Genomic DNA, 20,199 nt, shown 5'->3' with positions numbered 1-20,199 from the left:
GGCGGTAGAGGTGAAAGGTGAGAATAGTGATGAGAACAGTGACGAAAAGCAAACCCGTTGTAGCCGAAGACCTGGTGGGGATCTGTTTAAATTTGTCCAAGTGTTGCCTAGGTTCACTGAGAAGGATGTAGAAGCCTTTTTCATTCATTTGAGAAAATGGCTAAACAAATGGAATGACCACCGACCATGTCAGTATTGTTGATTCAAACACTGGGGCTAGTGAAGTTCTTGCATCACTATCAGAGGAGATGTCTAGGGAGTATGATGAGGTGAAAAAAGCTATCTTAAGTGCATATGAAGTAGTGCCAGAAGCCTACAGACAACATTTTAGGAATCTAATGAGGGAACCTGTTTCAGCATACAAGAGTTTGAAAGGATTAAACAAAGCAACTTTGACAGGTGGATAAGGGCATTGAAAATAGATCAAACGTATGAAGTTCTTGGACTGTTATCTTGGAGGAGTTTAGAAATTCACTTCCAGAGAACTCATATGGAAGAGCAGCGAGTTAAGACTGCAAGATTAGCAACTGAAATAGCAGATGATTATGAGTTGGTTCATAATCAAAGTTTGGCTTCTGAACAACAATTTTAATCTATGAGGGATGTAAATTGGGGAAAAGAGAAATCATGTGGTAAGGGAAAAGGTGATTTCATTGAAAATAGCAAAGATAGTTTACCACATGTTAAAAAGGAAACCCATGGTTGGGGTTTGGGGGGGGGAGGTCGGTGAAGAGAAGTGAAAAAACTTAAGGTGTTTTCACTGTAGTAAAATAGGCTACATGAAGTCACAGTGTTGCTGGTTTTAAAAAATGCACTGGGAGGACTGATATGGGAAAATAGGATAAGCCAGAAGGTTTAGTGAAAGTGTCAAAGGAAAGCACAATGCGGCAAAATAATGTACAGCCTGGTCAGAGTTAGTTGAGAAGAAAGTGCTGGGGTCTCTTTAAAGAATTTACTTGCATGGGTGAGGTTTACTGATGTGTACCATCAGTAAAGGAGTAACTAAAGAGATTAAAATTTTAAGTGATAATGGAACAAATCAATCTTTGAGATATGTAATACAGAAGGAGTATTGTCAGAAAACGTAGTAATATGTGGAATTCATAGTGAGTAGAGTGGTGTGTTCAGTTATATGAGGTGAGGCTAGAGAATCCGGTGAAAAGTGGTGAAGTGGTGATAGGAGTAGTAGAAAATTCTCGGTTCCAGAAATAGAGTTTATCCTCAGGAATGATATAGCTAGATCGCAGGTGGGAATGATGCCTGCTGTGGTAGAAAAGCCATTGGAAAATCAGACAACTGAGGTGTTATAGGAAATATATTCTGGGATATTTACTGACTGCGTGGTAACAAGGTCACAAAGCAATAGGTTGAAGCAGCAGGAGAAATCAAGGAGTAAAGGTAAGGAAGTTGAAGTTCAATGATCAGAAACTGTTTGATCAAGTGATTGAGAGAAAACAAGAACAGGTGGAGGACAAAATGGATATTTTTATTTCAGAAAGGTTAGCTGAATTACAACAGAAAGATCATCATAGAGTCATCATAGAATCCCCACAGTGTGGAAGCAGGCCATTCGGCCTATCGAGTCCACACTGACCCTCTGAACAGCATTCCCCCCAGCCCCACCCTCCTACCCTATCCCTGCAACCTTGCATTTCCCATGGCTAATTCACCTAGCCTACACATCCCTGGACACTACAGGTGATTTAGCATGGCCAATCCACCTAACCTGCACTTCTTTGGACTGTGGAAGGAAACCGGAACACCCTGAGGAAACCCACCCAGACGTAGGGAGAACATGCAAACTCCACACAGAAAGTTGCACGAGTGTAATTGAACCTGGGTCCCTGGCGCTGTGAGGCAGCAGTGCTAACCACTGAGCCACAAGATGAAAAAATAAAGCAGTTGTATCGAAAAGCATACACAGAAGTAGAATTTGAGTGTATCCCAGAATGTTACTATATTAAAAATGAAGTCTTGATGAGGAAATGGAGACCATCACATATTCAGGCAGAAGTCCATCAAGTTGTATTACACCTGGGTTATAGAAAGGAGGTATTAAGAGTGGCACATGAGTTACCAGGAGGTCGTTTGGGAGTAAGGAAAACTCAAGCCAAAGTACAAAAGCATTTTTAATGGCCTGGAGGGCATAAAAATGTGATTGAATTTTGCTGGACATGTTACACATGTCAGGTAATAGGAAAACCTCAGGCAACGATAAAACCTGCACCTGTGATACCCATTCCAGCATTTGAGGAACGTTTTAATAAAGTATTAATTGATTGCATAGGACCTCACCCTAAAACAAAAAGTGGGAATCAGTATTTGTTGATCATAATGGATATGTCTGATAGATTTCCAGAGGCCCATTCCATTATGCAGTATCACAACTAAATGTTTTGTAGAAGAGTTACTCACTTTTACTATATATGGACTACCCACAGAGATATAAATTTTATATCAATCTTATTCAAGGATGTTATGGATATTCCATCCAGAATCACAGGGAGCATCAGTATGGTGGCATCAAACTTTAAAACAATGTTGAGGACCTATGATCCAGCCTCTGGATTATATAGCTGGCTCACAGGTGGAAGTGTGATCGAGGAAATTCCATTTGTACTTTTTGCAATTGGGGATACATCTGATGAATCAACTATATTCAGTCCATTTGAATTAGTTTTCAGACATGAGGTGAGAAGACCACTGAAATTAATTAGGTAGAAATTGGTGAGTCAGTATTCAGAGACTACATATTTGGACTATGTGTCAAATTTTAGACAGGGATGAAATAGATAGCATTTGAAAGTAGCACAGCAGGAAGCAGACAAGAAATCAAAAGTTCGCAATTTGGATAGTGGAGATAAAGTGTTAGTGTTACTTCCAATGGTAGGTAAACCGTTAAAGGCAAGGTTTAGTGAGCCTTATCAAATCAAAAGGAGATCGAGTGAGGTGAATTATTTGATAAGAATGGCAGATAGAAGGAGAACGCACTGAGTGTGTCATGTGAATATGGTGAAACAATATTTTGATAGGGAAGGAAGGCAAAAGGAGAATGTATTACTGGTTACAACTCAAATCCAGATGATTCTGAATTTGACATTCTTCAAATGACATTTGATAATGAAGAAGTTCCCAAAAATTAGCATAAATTATTGAGTTACCTTCCAGAGGAAAGTCAAAATAACTTAAAGGAGTTATTACAATCACATGGAGAGATATGTGGGAAAACGCTGGGAAATACACAACTGATTATACATGATGCAGATATAGGAAATGCTGTTCCAATTAAACAATATGGACTTAACCCTCTAAAATTGGCACAGGTTCAAAAAGAAATTGAAAGCACCTTCAGAGACAACATAATTGAAATGAGTTGCAGTGAATGGAGCTCACCCATATTCATGGTGCTAAAACCAGATGGCACCCAATGATTATGTGTGGACTAACGCAAAGTAAATGCCATTACAAAATCCAATTCATATCCTATTTCACATTTAGAAGACTGTATTGAGAAGGTGGGAAAAACAACTTATATTTCTAAGTTGGACTTACTCAGAGGATACTGGCAGGTCCCTTTATTCAAAAATGTGAAGGAAATTTTGGATTCTGTGACACCAAATGGATCATACCAATTTAAAGTCATGCCATTTAGTATGAAGAATGCACCAGCCACATTTCAAAGACTAACCAATACGGTCATTTTGGGATTACCAAGTTGTGTGGTTTACATAGATGATCTCGTGATTTTTAGTTACACATGGAAGGAACATTTGCAGCATCTAGCAGAATTATTTGATCAATTTCGGGAGGCAGGCTTGTTAATCAACCTGGCTAAGAGTGAGTTCGCAAAAGCCCAAGTCATGTTCCTGGGCCATATCATTGGACATGGACAGATGGCCCCTTGGGATGTGAACAAAAAGGTTATTGGAAAGTTTCCCATACTGTCGAGAAAGACAGAAATACTATGATTCTTGGCACTGAAGTGGTTTTTATGGAAAATTCATACCGAATTTTAGCTGCGTGGTTGACATTAGCTTCATTCACTGATGTTGAAGAAGTGTAGAAAATTTCAGTGGATGGAGGAGTGTCAGAGGACATTTGACAACCTGAAAGCTGTGTTGACCACTTCTCCATTGTTAGCAACACCTAACTACCCAAGCCATTCAAGGTGGCTATTGATGCAAGTGATGCGGGTATTGGTGAAGAAGGCAATGAGAGGATTTAAAGTCTTTTTCCAGAAAGTAGAATATTCATCAAAAGAAATATTCCACTATTGAGAAAGAGACCTTTGGTGTTGGTGTTGCAGTGTTTCATCATTTATGGTGCCAGCAATGTATCTGAAAAAAATGTATATACTGATCACAACCCGTTAACATGTTTGGAAAAAAATAAGGATAAAAATACCAGAGTCAAGACAGTGTGGAGCTAGAGGAAAACAGCAGGGCAGGCAGCAGAGTCCCGATGAAGGGTGTAAACCTGAAATGTTGACTTTCCTTTGTCACCTCTCCACGCTGTATTGACTGACTCCAGCATCTGCAGTTCTTGTTATCTCCAATTAAAAATACCAGCTTGTTTAGATGGAATTTATTGTTACAGCCATTCAATTTGAAAATCATACCAAGAGAATGTAATTGTGGAGGTGTGTCATGGCTTTGGTGATGGAAGACAGATGCTTGGTGGCAGAAGAAATGAACTCTGATGGGCTGTAGGTTTGAATGTTTGCATTCTTCAGGATTAGGGTAATGTATATACGTAAAATGTAGCGTACTAATAGTGTGAGACTAAAGGTTTTGAAAATGAAGCTATCTTTGTATTTGATGGTTTGTTTTTAAGGGGGTGGTGTAATGATATGTGCCTTTAAGAGGGATTTGTCTGTCCTGGTTCTCTTGAAGGGGGGTGTTGTAAACCTGATGCCCCATGGAAAGCAGAATAAATAGCTTTGGGTTTCATTAACTTTGATGAAAGAAGTATTGTTGTCTGTGAGGAACCAGAACAGTTTTTAGGTAATGAGCAGAAAATCTGGTTTACTGATGTTAGTTGTGGAATAAATATTGACACAGGGCAGTGGGAGGAAAGCTCTCATTTCCTTGTTAGAAATAGTGTAATGGGATCTTTTAAATCTGCAGTTGGAGTTTTGATTTAATGGAACTTATGACAGCTTCAACACTCCTTCATTATGATACTGAAGGGCACTACATTGTGGCAGTAAAAGTATGTAAAAATGGTGAAGCAAATTTAATTGATTGTTCAGACTTACTAGCATTTGACTCCCTTATTTGTCATTCCACATTTTCCATTTCCACATTTCAGTGAGTCATTTCTTTCTTCGTTGCAGATTGAAGCACATATGACTCCGTCATTGGTCATAGTCAGTCGATAATATTCCTTTAAATTCTCAGGAACTTGTGAAGCACAGTCTCCTGTTGATTGCAACAATGTGCCCTTTTATAAATGCATCTCAAACATACTAATAATCTTACACTTGCAGAAATACACAGAGCTGTTTCTAATTTTGTTACAACATTGCTGGGAGGAGTAAGCTGAAAATCCAGGTCCCCTTCTCCATGAGTCTTACCAAAAGTGTAAACATGTATATAATCAGTAAAATGGTCAATTTGTCTTTCATTATTGTGATGTAGAATAAAAGAGACCTTCACCAGGTCTCTTCAATAAACTCAATACTAAAGCATTTGTTAAAGGCTAAATGTATTCCTCCAATGAGCGGCAAAATTGTTATCAACTAAGCTACTGTGCTGACTTAAATCTATCCCCTCTAATCACAAACACATATTTATTTGCAGACAGGATGAGACAACACAGCTCTACAGAGGAGTTATGAGTAAAGAGATAGGGAAGAACATTGTTGATGAAAAGTCCAAACTAAAAGGGTAAAAGGGTAGAATTACTAATTTCTCGCAGTACCTTTGGTTTCTTGTCAACATGGCCATATTATTGTTGGCTGCTGAGCATTGAAAGACCTTCAGTTTGGCTAACAAGTCAGTCAATCAGGTCTTACAATTAAGTTAATAGATTGGCTTTCAGAATTTTTTGCGGAGATCAAAGACATTGATTCCATGAGCTTTCTCTGACTCTCAGGAAATACTGAGAACATTTTGAATGTGGAGGAGGTAATTTTTTGTCCTTGCTGGCATTCTGGGCACTGCTGCACCAACCTAGCCACCAGTCTTAACTTCTCGCCAACATCTTCATTTTGGACATTCCCAGATGACCCTGATGGAGTTCAGTCAGTAAGTAGGTGTGACGATCTTTGTTTGGAACAATCACTCTTGCTCCCCATAATAAAATATGGTGATGTGGTGTTGTCGGGTCCAGAATGATGGCCCTTTTGTTTCCCCCATCACCACCAGCTTTGATTGATTGATTGATTGTCACACGTACCGAAAACAGTGAAAAGCTTTGTTTACGCGTGGTACAGACAGATCATAGTAAGCAAAGAATGTACAGATCAAAAAGATTTAGACAGAGGCATACAGGTTATATCGCACAGGGCATGCGCTAGGTGAGATCAAAGTTGGCAAGATCAGCGTTATTTGAGGCTAGACAGTCCAATCATCACTCTGATAACGGCCATGAAGAAATTGTCCCTGAACCTGCTGGTGCATGTGTTCAAGCTTCTGTATCTTCTGACTGATGGAAGAGGTTATAGGAGATAATTACCAGGGTGCGATGGGTCTTTAATGATGTGGGCAGCCTTTCTGCAGCACCGAGCCGTGTATAAGGAGTTCATGGATGGAAGATTGGCTTCCATGAAGGTCTGGGCTGTGGACACCACCTTCTGTACTTTCTTACGATCTTGGGCAGAGCAGTTACCATACCAGGCTGTTCCGCACCCGAACGATATGGTTTCAATGGTGCATCTGTAGAAGTTGATGAGGAACCTTATGGACATGTCAAATTTCCTGAGCTGCCTGAGGAAGAAGAGGCATTGTTGTGCCTTCTTGACTGTTGCAGCTACATGGGAAGTCCAGGACAGGTTGTCAATTACCATCACTCTGAGGGAATTTGATGCTCTTCACCCTCTCAACCTCAGTTCCGTTGATGTAGATGGGGGCATGTTCTCCTCCTTTCTTTCGAAAGTAGATCTTTTTCCTTCCATAGTCTTACATTGTCAGCAGCGACTGGAAGGGTGTCCAGAAAATTTAAAACCAAAACACATTCTTCCAGTGCTGGCACCACTGGTAATGAATCTGCCAGTGGGACACAGCTCAAAGCATTGCATTTGCTACTTGGCCCCCCGGATAGTGTTCCAACTTGTAACTTGCACTTAGAATGAGAGCCCACCACTGAATTTGACCTGAAGCTATGGGCAGCACAGCCTTGTCCTCTTTGTGTGGCCCTAGCAGGGGTTTGTGGTCTGTTACTATTACAAATTTGTATCCGTAAAGGTATTGGTGGAACTTTCTCACATCAACGATGACCGCCAAACCTTCCCTTCTCTATCTGGGTGTATTTGCGCTCTGCATCACCGAAAGTCCAGGAAGCATATGCTATTGGGTGTTCCTCTCCATTGGGCCATCTATGAGCCAACACTACCCTGAAACTGTATGTGGGGGCATTGCATTTCAGCACCACATCTCGCTTGGGATCGTGGTGTTCCACCACCTTGGACTGTGATAACTGTTTCTTCACTTCTCCAAAAGCTACGTCTTGGCTACGAGACCATTTCCAAGACTGATTCCTTCTCAATAGCAGATGTAAGGGTACCAGAATGGAGGCCAGCTTATGTATAAACTTTCTGTAATAATCCACCAATCAAAGGAAAGACCTAAGCTCCTGTACAGATATGGGAGTTGGGGTGCCTTTGATCACTCTCACTTTATCTACCTATGGATGTACCCCAGTCTTGTCAACTCTGTAGCACAAGTAGGTCACTTGGGGTGCCTGGAACACACAGATTTCCCTTCTAAGGTGCATGCCCATCTTGGAGAAACATCTAAGTACTATATTCAAGTTCTTTAAGTGCTCTTTATTGGTCTTCCCTGTTATTAGCACATCATCCCAGATAAACGATAACATGGGGTAGACCTTATAAAGTGTCTTCCATCATCCACTGAAAAATGACACAGGCTGATGATGCTCCAAGTGACATCTTGCATATTGGTACAAACCTTTATGGGTATCAATTGTAGCATATTCGTGGGAATCCTTTATTCATTTACGGGATGAGAGCATCACTGGCCAGGCAACATTTATTGCCCATCTCTAATTGCCCAGAGGGCAGTTAAGAGTCAACCACATCCTCATCTAACTACAATTGCAGGTATGCATTCGATTTGATTTGATTATTAATGTCACATGTATCAAGCTACAGTAAAATGTTTTGTCTTACATGCAGTACAGGCAGATCATACCAAACAAAGTGCATAGAACAGAGTGAAGAATGCAATTTTATGGCTGCAGAGAAGGTGCACAGACAGCAAGATCAACATTAAATTTAAAATTTGAGAGGTCCATTCAGAAGTGTAATAACAGCAAGAAAAAAGCTATTCTTAAATCTTTTTGTACAAAATTTTATATCTTCTGCCCGATGGAAGAGAGTACAACGGGTGTCAGTGGTCTTTGATTATGTTGGTTGTTTTCCCAAGGCATTGGGAAGTATAGATGGAGTCAATGGATGGAAGGCTGGTTTGGCTGATGGACTGCGCTATGTTCACGACTCTGTGTAATTTCTTGTGGCTGTGGGAACAGCAAATGCCAAACCATGCTGTGATGTATCCAGATAGTATGCTTTCTATGATGCATCTATAAAAATTGGTAATAGTCCTTGTGGACATGCCAAATTTCCCTAGCCTCTGGAGGAAGTCGAAACGTTTTTGTTGTGCCTTCCTGACCATTATACCGATGTGTTTGGACCAGGACAGATTGTTGGTGATCATCACTCCCAAGAACTTGACGCTCTGGACCATCTCCACCTCAGCACCAATGACACAAATAGGGCACTGTACTTCATTTCCTGAAATCAATGACCAACTCCTTTGTTTTGATGACGTTGTTGGAGAGATTGTTGTTTTACACCATGCTGCTAACCACCCAATCGCTTTCCTGTACTCTGTCTGGTCATGTCCAGCTTCGAGAAGGACGGCCCCCTGCCAATTTTGCATTTAAGTTTTCTTGGGGGATTGGGTATTTGTCTAGGTGCGAGAAGCGGTTTACTGTTTGTTCAAAAATGCCACAAAGGTGGACTGAGCCATCGGGCTTCACAATCAGTATGAATGGCACTGCCCATTCCACAAACTGTACTTGTTTGATGATTCCTTCACTTTCAACCTCCTGATTTCTGTCTCTGCTTTTGGGTGGGCCTTACAGAATTGTGGAATTGCTTTCTGGTCAACATTCAAGGTGGCCTTGGCTTCTTTGATAGTCCTTAGACCTTCTGAAAATCTTCTGGGTATTTAATTAGGACTTCACTCAGCAGCCATTTTCTAATCAAAAAATGTTGAACCAATCAAGATAAATCTTTCTCAACCAATTCTGCCCCATCAGGCTTGGGCCCGAGGTTTTATTGCAATCAGTGACTCATAAGAGACTGGAATCAAAGTTGTACCATTAATCTGTAACTATTTCTTAATAAAGATTTTCAATCTAGCCAAGGTCTTACGCAAACTTGAGGGTTGGAATCCAGAGTGAGTTTTGTTAAAGACTGATTGTGTAATCACCGATACAGCTGCACTAGTATCAACCTCCATTAACCAATTTATTTTGATTGGTTCTGATTTGGATGTTGCTAAGCAATTTAGCTGTTCCAAACCAGGTGTAGGTGGGCTTTCCAGGGTGTGCACTCGCTTGGATACTGGTCTATGAGTTCTCTTACTGAATTCAGGCCAAGTGGGCCTCTGTTTGTTGTCTTGAGTCCACATTCCGGTAGCAACTATAGTGGGTTGCCGGCCCGAATCCAGTAGAAAATATTAACTGTTTGTCCAAGGCATGGCTTTATTTTGGGGTTTTGCTCTGGACTGATCTAAAATCCCTCTGTCCAGGATACGTCCTGATTGAGGCTATGCAATTGCCTTCACTCAAGTGGTGTCCCCCAAGCTCAATCAGCCTGGAAAAGGTGTCCACTACCAATGGGATACCCTGTAACTCATATCCTGTACTTGCTGCATTTTCTAATGACAAAGCCAATTGCAGTGCATGTTTGAAGTCCAGTTGGGCTTCAGCTATTAGGTGGATTTGCATGGTTAGATCATTAATTCCAAATACCAAAAGGTCTCTCAGCATCTCATTAAGAGTTAAACCAAAGTCACAGATGCCTCTGCCAGTCTTTATAACAAAGTCAAAAATTCCGACATGGATTCTCTGGTTCTTGATCCGCCGAGTAAAATCGATTGTGTCTCAGAATTAGAGGAAGCTTGGAGTCGTAATATTCCTTAACTAAATCCATCAATTCTCGAAAGGTTTTAGTATCTGGTGCCCCAGGAAGCATTAGGCTCTTAATAACTGAAAAAGGTGCAGGTCCAAAAGCTGTCAGTTGCTTTTCATCTGCCCCAGTGTTATTTAGCTGGAAAAAATAATGCATTCCTTCCACATACTGGCCCTGGCAGGATTGAACGAGTCAAGCTTCAAGCTTCCCAAATACAGCATGATGCAGAAATGCATACCCCCCCAACTCAAAGATGACTGTTGTAAGCGAATTTCTTCAGGAACTTATTTGTTTTATCTTGTCGCCACTGAAATAACTCCACTCCCATCATCATGTCACCCTTAATTTACATGTGCCTAGTACTTGACACTGGTCCGGCTTCCCCAGAGCCAGCTCTCCGACTGAATAGAACCTCTGACGCTCCTGTTTATATCTGTCAGCCAGGGCTCCCTGATTGAACTGGGTTAATGGCCCCAATCAGGGAACTCATATTCTGTGAGGTCCACCTGGCTGATCTTGTTACAATTGCTACAAGGATGGTGGCAGCAAATCCATGCGTTGGATCTTACACCATAATGGATTGTGGTGAGTGTTCTTCTTACAGCAGCTAAAGGCCCTCCGATTGAAAAATTGCTCCCAGGTGACTGTTCTCCAAATTGTGCAGGGCTATGATCTCTATTTGACCCCAACATTTAAAATCATGGAAACTTACACCATAGAAGGCGGTTAGTCAGCCCATTGTGCCTTGAGAAGTGATTTTCAATCAGGCCCATTGCCCAGCTCTTTGTGTTTCAATTTCTTCCTTCATAAATTCATCTAATTTATTTCAAATGTTATCATTGAACAAGTTTGCTTCCTTACTTTGGAAAAGCATTCCAGAGTCAAAGCAGAAAATACATTCAGATTCTCTTCTCTGAGTTCCTACTATCAATTGATTTATATCTGCATTTCCTACATTCCCAAACCCCAGTGGAAACAATTTCTTTAAAGTGTCAGAAGTATTAAAATACATTATATTCCCAACAGGTTATTCTTTTTTAGGAACACATCACCAATATTGCAACAGTAAAGTACCACAAATGCATCTCTTACCAGTTATAACTGGTTCTGCAACTTTTATATGGCTGGTGTCAAATTCCAATCCATTGCATTTATCTGTAAATTAAAAGACAAGATTATGTGAATCACTTGTCATTACAAAATATCAGAGGATTGTTCATACTCAAATTCTGCTGGACCAAGAGTATTCTGATTTTGGTGTAGAAAGTATATTAGCATTAGTACATTAATACAGAAATGTAGCCTACACCGTGCCATCAGACCCTCACAGAATACACTTGGGTTAGAGGTATAAGTTTCCTTTACATTGTCCCAACAAATATTTTCATGTTTAGCTGTACGTAGGTAAGAACCTAAAATCTTCCATACCAGGCAACATCATGGTAAACCTTTTCTGTACCTTCTACAAAGCATCCACATCCTTCTGTTATTGTGGTGACCAGAACTGTACGCAATATTCCAAGTGTGGCCTAACTAAAGTTCTGTAAAGCTGCAGCATAACTTGCCTATCTTTATAATCATTGCCCCTTCTAATGAAGCCAAGCATGCCGTAGGCCTTGAGAACGTCGACCAATTTTCTGTCCTCCATCACCTCCTCAAAAGACTGGATCAAGTTAGAGACTTTTTCCCAGGGCGGAAATGACTATTACGAGGGGCATAATTTTAAGCTGATTGGAGGAAGATATAGGGGAGATGTCAGAGCTAGGCTCTTCACACAGAGAGTGGTGGGCGTGTGGAATGCGCTGCCGGCAGTGGCAGTTGAGTCAGATACGTTAGAGACTTTTAAGCGACTCTTGGATAGGCACATAGAGGATAGTAAAATGTAGGGTATGCAGGGTAGATTGATCTTAGTAGGACAATAGGTTGGCTCAAAATCGTGGGCTGAAGGGCCTGTACTGTGCTGTACTGTTCTAGGTTCTGTAAGTTAGTGAGGCATGACCCGCCATGCACAAAATCATGCTGTCTATCACTAGTAAGTCCATTTGCTTCTGAATGCATATAGATCTTGTCCCCTAGAATCTCTTACAGTAATTTCCGTACCACTGGTGTGAGGCTTACAGGCCTGTAATTTCCAGGATTATCCCTGCTACTCTTCTTAAACAATGGGACAACATTGGTCGTTCTCCAGTCCTTTGGAACCTCACCTGTAGCCAAAGAGGATACAAAGATGTCTGTCAATGCTCCAGCAATTTGTTCTCTTGCTCTCCTCAATATTCTGGGATAGATCCCATCAGGACCCAGGGACTTATCTGCCTTAATGCTTTTTAAGATGCTCAATACTCCTTCCTTTTCAATAGCAACTTGGCTTAGAAATTCAACACTCCCTTCTCTGAGATCATCGTTGACCAACTCCTTCTGTTTGAATACTGACACAAAGTATTCATTTAGGACCTCACCTACCTCTCCTGGCTCCACACTTGGATTCCCTCCTTTGCCCTTGAGTGGGCCAACCTTCTACTTGGCTACCCTTTTGCTTTCTTTATGTGGATAAATAGCCTTGGGATTCTCCTTGATCCTGTTTGCTAACGACTTTTCATGATCCCTTTTAGCCCTTCTAATTCCTTGTTTAAGTCCTTTCCTACTTTCCTTATATCCTTCAAGGGCTTCATCAGTTCCCATCCTCCTAGACCTTATGTGTAGATACAATTTGGGTTAGATACCAATGAATCTTCCTCTACATTGCCCATCAAACATACAAGGTACAGCACTAAGTTAGATACAGGATACAATCTCCTCTGCGCTGTCGCTTTAAGCATTCCCAGAGCAGGTCTGATGTATAACAGCAGCCTTGTATATTGTTAAACAATGGTTTGAACTTTGGTTGCCAACATGGTGTTAAAGATCACCTGGTGTAACACATTCTGCTGCATTTGTTGAAGCTGAAGACTCTTGATTTAGGAAGTGAAGGTTTCACTTACCTTTGTTTATGCTGGACAGGTTCAACAGCAGTTCGAAATTGTAACGCCCTTTTGCACTATCAACTGATTATACAACTGATTTAAAGAGCATTATCTTTTACACATTGGAGTTTCAGGTTTGACCCCTACCTCCTGTCACATTGAGGCAAGGTGTTTCTTCCAGTTTGTCTTTAAGCTGTTCAGCTGTGTTAGAGAGATAGTCTGGAGTAAACTCTGCTGAATTGGTCGAATTGATGATGACGTCATGATCAACAAGGATGCTGCCATTTCTATGAAGCAAAGAGGAAGGCACATTAAACTCAATGAAATTCTATGTGACTTGTGTACAATGAAAGGTGTGGCTGCAACTATTTGAGCTATGTAGAACAATCTTTACTCTGTCTCAAACATGTACTATACATTCTCTGCAAATATCTGGCAGTGCAATGTGAAAAAGCATTTTCAAAGGCATTGCTTTTGATGTCTAAGAAGAGGAATGTTGGTTACGATTAGGCTCTGTCAGTCATAGCATGAGACCGTCAAAAGGAGCTGCAACCTGGGGTTAATAACTCCATCAGTTCTCCTTCAATACTGCATGCAAAGATACAAACATAGGAATTTGAAGCAGGCATACGCCATTTGGCTCTATTAACCTCCTTTGCCATTCAATATGATCATGGCTAATACAATTAGTGGCCTCAACATCACATTCTAGCCTCAATAAAAATCGATTCCCTTGATAGTCAAAAATCTATTTACAATACTTCCACTATAGGCTGGGAGAAAGCGTGCTAAAGACTCATGACTTCCTAATTGTAACTTGCTGAGAAAAATATTTCCTCCTCATTGCTATCTTAAATGGGAGAATCCTTATCTTTAGGTAATTCCAATCCCTACTATAAGCGTAAATGTTCTTTCAGCATCCACTCTGTTAAGATGCCCAATAGATCACCTGCCATTCTTCAAAACTGCAAAGAATACAGGCCCAGCCTGTCCAAACTTCCCTCATAAGATAATTTCCATCCCAGGTATTAGTTGAGTGTACCTTCTCTAAACCACTCCTTATGCATTTATATCCTTTCCTAAATAAAGAGACCAAAACTGTATTCAGCACTCATGATGTGGCTTCACCAATGCCCCATATAACTGTAGCAAAACATGCCTTCTTTCATATTCCTCTTGCAATAAGTAACATTTAATGCACTCACATACTAAGTTCTTCTGATCCCTCTATTTCTCAGGGTTTTGCTCCCTTTCTTGATTTAAATAATATGTTGATTCTGTATCCTGTTGCCAAAGTGGACAAGTTCATATTTTCCATTATTATAATCTGCCAAATTATAGCCAATTTGCTTAATTTATCTGAATCCTTTTGCAGAATCTTTGGATAGAATTTCCATGCCTTGAAAGATGTGGGCTACGGAGAGAATTTTGTGAAAATCGCATCCTCCAACCATGTCCAGGATGTCGAGATGAGATTCTCACTAGTGAGTGGCCAGAGGCCTATTAACTGGAGCTAACACTCATTACTATCCTCATTACTGATTCATTTCATCTCATTGACAAGCATTCTTCTATTTTCTAACCTGCTAGATAGAAACTAGATGCTGAGAATTCCCAACATGAAAATCAGAGCAGCTACCATGCAACTCCAGCTTCTTGCTTGCACCTCTGGACCTCTATCTCGGACAATGTCTCAAGGCATGGTCCATGAGCAGTGATTGCACACATCACACATCCACAGACATTGGCACTTGACACTTACCAACCTCATCCCATCTCTGAACCACTTACAGTTTGCTCTGCACTGCCAAGCTTTGCTTTGGAGCGCACCAGCAACTATCATTGAAATAATGCTACAAAGATATTTTGCACTTAGGGATAGACATCCAGCTCATTGATTTGAAGAGGCTGCATCTCTGGTCTGTTCACTTTCTCCATTAGTGTTTACTCACTTTGAGCCAATCTGGATTACCAGAACCTTGCCTTGCCTTGCTTTTGCCTTTCTGTACTTTTTCCCCTCAGCTACACTTTAAATACTCACAGTACTTCAACCATGATTTGCTATTGAATGTAGACACAGGCCAGACAATGTTCATGCTTGTTAGCAATCATCAGCCATCAGTCAAAGAGGTGGACATGTTTCTGTATGGCACTGTGCTAGGTCAATCTCACGCCTACAGAATGTTCCAGTATCCTACACTGCAAACAAACTGCACATGCGTCAACCAAGTGACCATGTCTCAGATTTGAAGGGGAGTAGTCCTCAGTCAAACTGGGAGGTGAGGGAGGGGGTGGGTGCTGCTGCTGCTGCTGCTGTCTGTAAGGGAATCCAGGTACAGTCAGCCAAGGGTTGCACTGGCTCACAGTCCAGGGGTTTGGGTGCTTTCAGATGTCTGCTTGGGGTAGTCAGAGTCAGGTCGCTCATCTTGCTCTGGAGAGTGGACCACAATCAGTCCCATACATCCATTGCAAGCAGTCACGGGATTAACAGATTGTCAGACAGGAGATGCACTGAGAACAGTCAGATGTCTGATCTATCATCAGTTGAACTGTCAAATGGAAAATAAATATGATCCTCAGTAGGCAGAGTCAATACATTTCCTGACCAAAAACGTGAGATCAATTCCTGGGCAATGGGAGGCCCTTTAAGGGGGTAATTGCATCAATTATGCACTTGCGGTGTTTAGCTTTAACTAATTTGCAATCATAAATTGCGCAAGTGAAATGTATGCAGTGTACAACTCTGTGGTGTATAAATGCTGGTCGTTAGCCATGTCCACCATGTCATTAGTCCTCGCAGATTTAAAGATAGTCATCTCTGTGAAGCAGAAGTAATCACAAGTGTGCTTAAAATAGGCACCTGTAGGCCACAAAGCACAAAGCTAATGCAAACTCTCATACTAGTGTACCATACTGTGTGGAGAAAGGAACAACACTCAGTAATCCAGCTGTGGCCTAACCAAAGTTTTTACAGCTTCAACCTGACCTCCCTGTTCATATAATCTATACCACAGTAAAGACAAGCATCTCATATGCCTTCTTAACTACCCTATATTAACCTGTCCTGCTGCCTTCAAGGATTTGTAGACAACCACCCCAAGATCTCTCTGTTCCTCTGAACTTCCTCGTGTTCTGCCATTCATGTGTAAAAAAACCTGCCCCTCACATCTCCTTTGAATTTTCCCTCTCTCACTCCAAATGCATGCCCCCTAGTATTAGACATTTCAACTGTGGGGAAAAAAGATTCTGACCATCAATTCTATCTATGCATCTCAATTTTATAGACTTCTATCAAGTCACCCCTCAGCTTCTGCCACTCTAGAGACAACAACCCGAGATTTTCTAGCCTCCCTTTATAGCCCATACCTTCTAATCCAGGCAGCATCCTGATAAACATATTCTTCACTCTCTCCAAAGCCTCCACATTCTTCTAATAATGTGGCAACCAGAATTGAACACAACGTTCTTAAGTGTGGCCTAACCAAAGTCTTAAAAATCTGCAGCATGACATCCTGACTCTTGTACTCAATTCCCCAACCAATAAAGGCAAGCATGTCATACGCCTTCTTTACCACCCTATCTACTTGCACGGCCACTTTCAGACTGCTATGGACTTGAACCCCAAGATCTCTCTGTACATCATGTGTTGACATGAAAAGCTCACCTGAATATATTTCAAGAAATCTGTCCCTTCTATATCCTTACACTATGATCATTCCAATTAATTTGGGGAGGTTGAAATCCTGATTAAAGTTAGCCTATTATTATTATTATCATTGCACACTCCAGTGAACTGTCTCCATATTTGCTCCTCTATTCCCTATTGAGGACGTATAATTCATTCCCTCCCTACTTACTGCCATAACTGATATCTTAATTAATAATGTAACAGCACATCCTCTTTTACTCTGTCTTGCCTGAAGATCCTATGATACAGAATGTAAGCAGGCAGTGAAGAAGGCAAATGCTATGTTGCCTTCATGCTGATAGAATTCAAGTACAGGTGCAGGACTGTCTTGCTACAGTTGTACAGAGCCTTGATGAGATCACATCAAGAGTATTGTACGCAGTTTTGGTGTCCTTATCTGAGGAAGGATGATCTAGTGATGGAGGAGAAAATCAACAGACTGAATTCTGGGATGGCAGGATTGATTTATGAAGACAGACGAGACTGGTTGGCATTATGCTTCCACTAGTTCAGAAGAATGAGGGAGGATCTCATAGAAACATATAAAATTCTGACTGGACTAGACAAGATAAACACAAGTAGGATGTTCCTGATGATCAGGAATTCAAGAACCAGGGATTATAGTTTAAGCATATGGGATAGGTCATTTAGGACAGAGATGAGGAGAAATTTATTCATCCAGAGAGTGGAGAACCTGTGGAATTCTCTGCTACAGAAAGCAGTTGAGGCCAAAATATTGAATGTTTTCAAGAAGGAGTTAAATATAGCTGTTAACACTAAAGGGATCAAAGGGTATTGGGAGCAAGTAGAAACAGGATACTGAATTGGTTAGTCAGACATAGAACATTACAGCGCAGTACGGGCCCTTCGGCCCTCGATGTTGCGCCGACCTGTGAAACCAATCTGAAGCCCATCTAACCTAAACTATTCCATTATCATCCATATGTTTATCCAATGACCATTTAAATGCCCTTAAAGTTGGCGAGTCTACTATTTTTGCAGGCAGGGCATTCCACGCCCTTACTACTCTGAGTAAAGAACCTATCTCTGACATCGGTCCTATATCTATCACCCCTCAATTTAAAGCTATGTCCCCTCGTGCTAGCCATCACCATCCGAGGAAAAAGGCTCCCACTGTCCACCCTATCTAATCCTCTGATCATCTTGTATGTCTCTATCAAGTCACCTCTTAACCTTCTTCTCTCTAACGAAAACAGCCTCAAGACCCTCAACCTTTCCTCATAAGACCTTCCCTCCATACCAGGCAACATCCTGGTAAATCTCCTCTGCACTCTTTCCAATGCTTCCACATCCTTCCTATAATGCGGTGACCAGAACTGTACGCAATACTCCCAAGTGCGGCCGCACCAGAGTTTTATACAGCTTCAACATGACCTCATGGCTCCGAAACTCAATCCCTCTACCAATAAAACCTAACATACTGTACGCCTTAACAAAGCTATCAACCTGGGTGGCAACTTTCAGTGATCTATGCACATGGACACCGAGATCTTTCTGCTCATCCACACTACCAAGAATCTTACCATTAGCCCAGTACTCTGTATTCCTGTTACTCCTTCCAAAGTGAATCACCTCACACTTTTCCGCATTAAACTCCAATTGCCACCTCTCAGCCCAGCTCTGCAGCTTATCTATGTCCCTCTGTAACCTGCAACATCCTTCCGCACTATCCACAACTCCACCGACTTTGGTGTCATCTGCAAATTTACTAACCCATCCTTCTACGCCCTCATCCAGGTCATTTATAAAAATGACAAACAGCAGTGGCCCCAAAACAGATCCTTGAGGTACACCACTAGTAACTGAACTCTAGGATGAACATTTCCCATCAACCACCACCCTCTGTCTTCTTACAGCTAGCCAATTTCTGATCCAAACCGCTAAATCACCCTCAATCCCATGCCTCCGTATTTTCTGCAATAGCCTACCATGGGGAACCTTATCAAACGCTTTACTGAAATCCATATACACCACATCAACCGCCTTACCCTCATCCACCTGTTTGGTCACCTTCTCAAAGAACTCAATGAGGTTTGTGAGGCACGACCTACCCTTCACAAAACCGTGTTGACTATCCCTAATCAAATTATTCCTTTCTAGATGATTATAAATCCTATCTCTCATAATCCTTTCCAACACTTTACCCACAACCGAAGTAAGGCTCACTGGTCTATAATTACCAGGGTTGTGTCGACTCCCCTTCTTGAACAAGGGGACAACATTTGCTAGTCTCCAGTCTTCTGGCACTATTCCTGAAGACAATGACGACATAAAGATCAAAGCCAAAGGCTCTGCAATCTCCTCCCTCGCTTCCCAGAGAATCCTAGGATAAATCCCATCCGGCCCAGGGGACTTATCTATTTTCACACCTTCCAGAATTGCTAACACCTCCTCCTTATGAACCTCAATCCCGTCTAGTCTAATAGACTGTATCTCAGTATTCTCCTCGACTACATTGTCTTTTTCCTGTGCGAATACTGACGAAAAATATTCATTCAGCACCTCTCCTATCTCTTCGGACTCCACGCACAACTTCCCACTACTGTCCTTGACCGGCCCCAATCTTACTCTCGTCATTCTTTTATTCCTGACATACCTATAGAAAGCTTTCGGGTTTTCCTTGATCCTACCTGCTAAAGACTTCTCATGTCCCCTCCTGGCTCTTCTTAGCTCTCTCTTTAGGTCCTTCCTGGCTAACTTGTAACTCTCAAGCGCCCTAACTGAGCCTTCACGCCTCATCTCTACATAAGCCTCCTTCTTCCTCTTGACAAGAGATTCAACTTCTTTAGTAAACCACGGTTCCCTTGCTCGACCACTTCCTCCCTGCCTGACAGGTACATACTTCTCAAGGACACGCAGTAGCTGTTCCTTGAACAAGCTCCATATTTCAATTGTGCCCAGCCCCTGCAGTTTCCTTCTCCATCCTATGCATCCTAAATCTTGCCTCATCGCCTCATAATTGCCTTTCCCCCAGCTATAACTCTTGCCCTGTGGTATATACCGATCCCTTTCCATCGCTAAAGTAAATGTAACCAAATTGTGGTCACTATCACCAAAGTGCTCACCTACCTCCAAATCTAACACCTGGCCTGGTTCATTACCCAGTACCAAATCCAATGTGGCCTCGCCTCTTGTTGGCCTATCTACAT

At 41.5% G+C, this 20,199-nt stretch overlaps 1 protein-coding gene across 1 annotated transcript in view; it reads right to left on the bottom strand.

Annotated features, from left to right (window-relative positions):
- LOC125487764 (mucin-17-like) overlaps positions 1-20,199 on the bottom strand; it is a 56,916-nt gene that overhangs the window by 10,215 nt on the left and 26,502 nt on the right. The window contains exons 4-6 of the mRNA XM_048620019.1: positions 13,489-13,628; positions 11,474-11,536; positions 5,258-5,420 (exon numbers count right to left, since the gene is read on the bottom strand). Coding sequence (XP_048475976.1) covers positions 5,258-5,420; positions 11,474-11,536; positions 13,489-13,628 — 366 coding nt within the window. The remainder of the gene's footprint in view (positions 1-5,257; positions 5,421-11,473; positions 11,537-13,488; positions 13,629-20,199) is intronic.

This window comes from Rhincodon typus, chromosome 45, assembly GCF_021869965.1.
Source record: "Rhincodon typus isolate 14 chromosome 45, sRhiTyp1.1, whole genome shotgun sequence".
Taxonomy (NCBI): domain Eukaryota; kingdom Metazoa; phylum Chordata; class Chondrichthyes; order Orectolobiformes; family Rhincodontidae; genus Rhincodon; species Rhincodon typus.
Note: the sequence above shows the minus strand (reverse complement) of the source record. Positions and strands in the feature narration are given on the sequence as shown.